This window comes from Eurypyga helias, unplaced genomic scaffold (genome assembly GCF_000690775.1).
Source record: "Eurypyga helias isolate BGI_N326 unplaced genomic scaffold, ASM69077v1 scaffold13776, whole genome shotgun sequence".
NCBI classification, from domain to species: Eukaryota; Metazoa; Chordata; class Aves; order Eurypygiformes; family Eurypygidae; genus Eurypyga; species Eurypyga helias.
In genome coordinates, this window is record NW_010254842.1 from 24,024 (window position 1) to 25,054 (window position 1,031).

The window sequence follows — 1,031 nt, forward strand, 5'->3', positions numbered from 1 at the left end:
CCCCCCCCCCCCCCGGCCCACTTGCTGGTGGTGAGGGGAGCAGAAAAGGCCTTGGTGCTGTGTCAGCACTGCTCAGCAATAACCAGAACACCCCGGTGTTACCAACACTGTTTCCAGCACAAATCCAAACCACAGCCCCATAGCAGCTACTGTGAAGAACATGGACTCTGTTCCAGCCAAACCAGCACAGGGTGTTTTGTATTAGTGCCTCTTATTGAGTGTAATGATTTTATATTACTTGATAATCCTTTAATGACCTGTGACTATTGTCATTGTACTTGTTTAATAGAGTTCAGAGGAAAGATTGCCCTGTTTGGAGAGTTTTCCATGGTTACACAACTCCTGATGAAATTGCTTGCTTTCCTGCCATCCTTGGTTTCTTTCTTTCTCCACAGACGCCGTCTTTGCCTTCCAGTTGCGCAACCCGGTGCACAACGGCCACGCGCTCTTAATGCAGGACACTCACAAGCAGCTTTTGGAACGCGGGTACCGGCGCCCAGTTCTGCTCTTGCACCCGCTTGGAGGCTGGACAAAGGAGGATGACGTTCCGCTCCTGTGGCGCATGAAGCAACACGCTGCCGTGCTGGAGGAGGGGATCCTGAACCCCGAAACAACAGTGGTGGCTATATTCCCTTCCCCCATGATGTATGCTGGACCAACTGAGGTAAATACATTAAGGGTTTAAAACAAAACCAACCCCCTTTATAGGGCGCTGAAGTGTTCCGTGCTCCACCTGCTGTTTGTGTGTTGTGGCTTTTTTAATGGAGAGAGGACACGAATTTTCCTTGGGAAACCAGACTGTAAAGGCTCCCTCCGTCATCAACCAAAACGTGCTTCTAGGGAGAACTTACATATTGGAGGATTTTGAAGGAAACTGTGTGAAATCCTATTGAGTTTAGGTGCTCCTTTCTTTACAGTTATAAGGGTATGGTAATGAATTCATCCTTCCTCTTTTTCAGAAAGAATTATAAGATCTGTTAACACAGAATCCCAGAGTGGTTTGGGTTGGAAGGGACCTCAAAGATCATCTA

The 1,031-nt window shown here is 47.8% G+C and overlaps 1 protein-coding gene across 1 annotated transcript in view; it reads left to right on the top strand.

The window, feature by feature from the left end:
- PAPSS1 (3'-phosphoadenosine 5'-phosphosulfate synthase 1) overlaps positions 1 to 1,031 on the top strand; it is a 26,930-nt gene that overhangs the window by 23,287 nt on the left and 2,612 nt on the right. Inside the window, exon 9 of the mRNA XM_010153155.1 lies at positions 396 to 664. Within this exon, the coding sequence (XP_010151457.1) occupies positions 396 to 664 (269 nt within the window). The remainder of the gene's footprint in view (positions 1 to 395; positions 665 to 1,031) is intronic.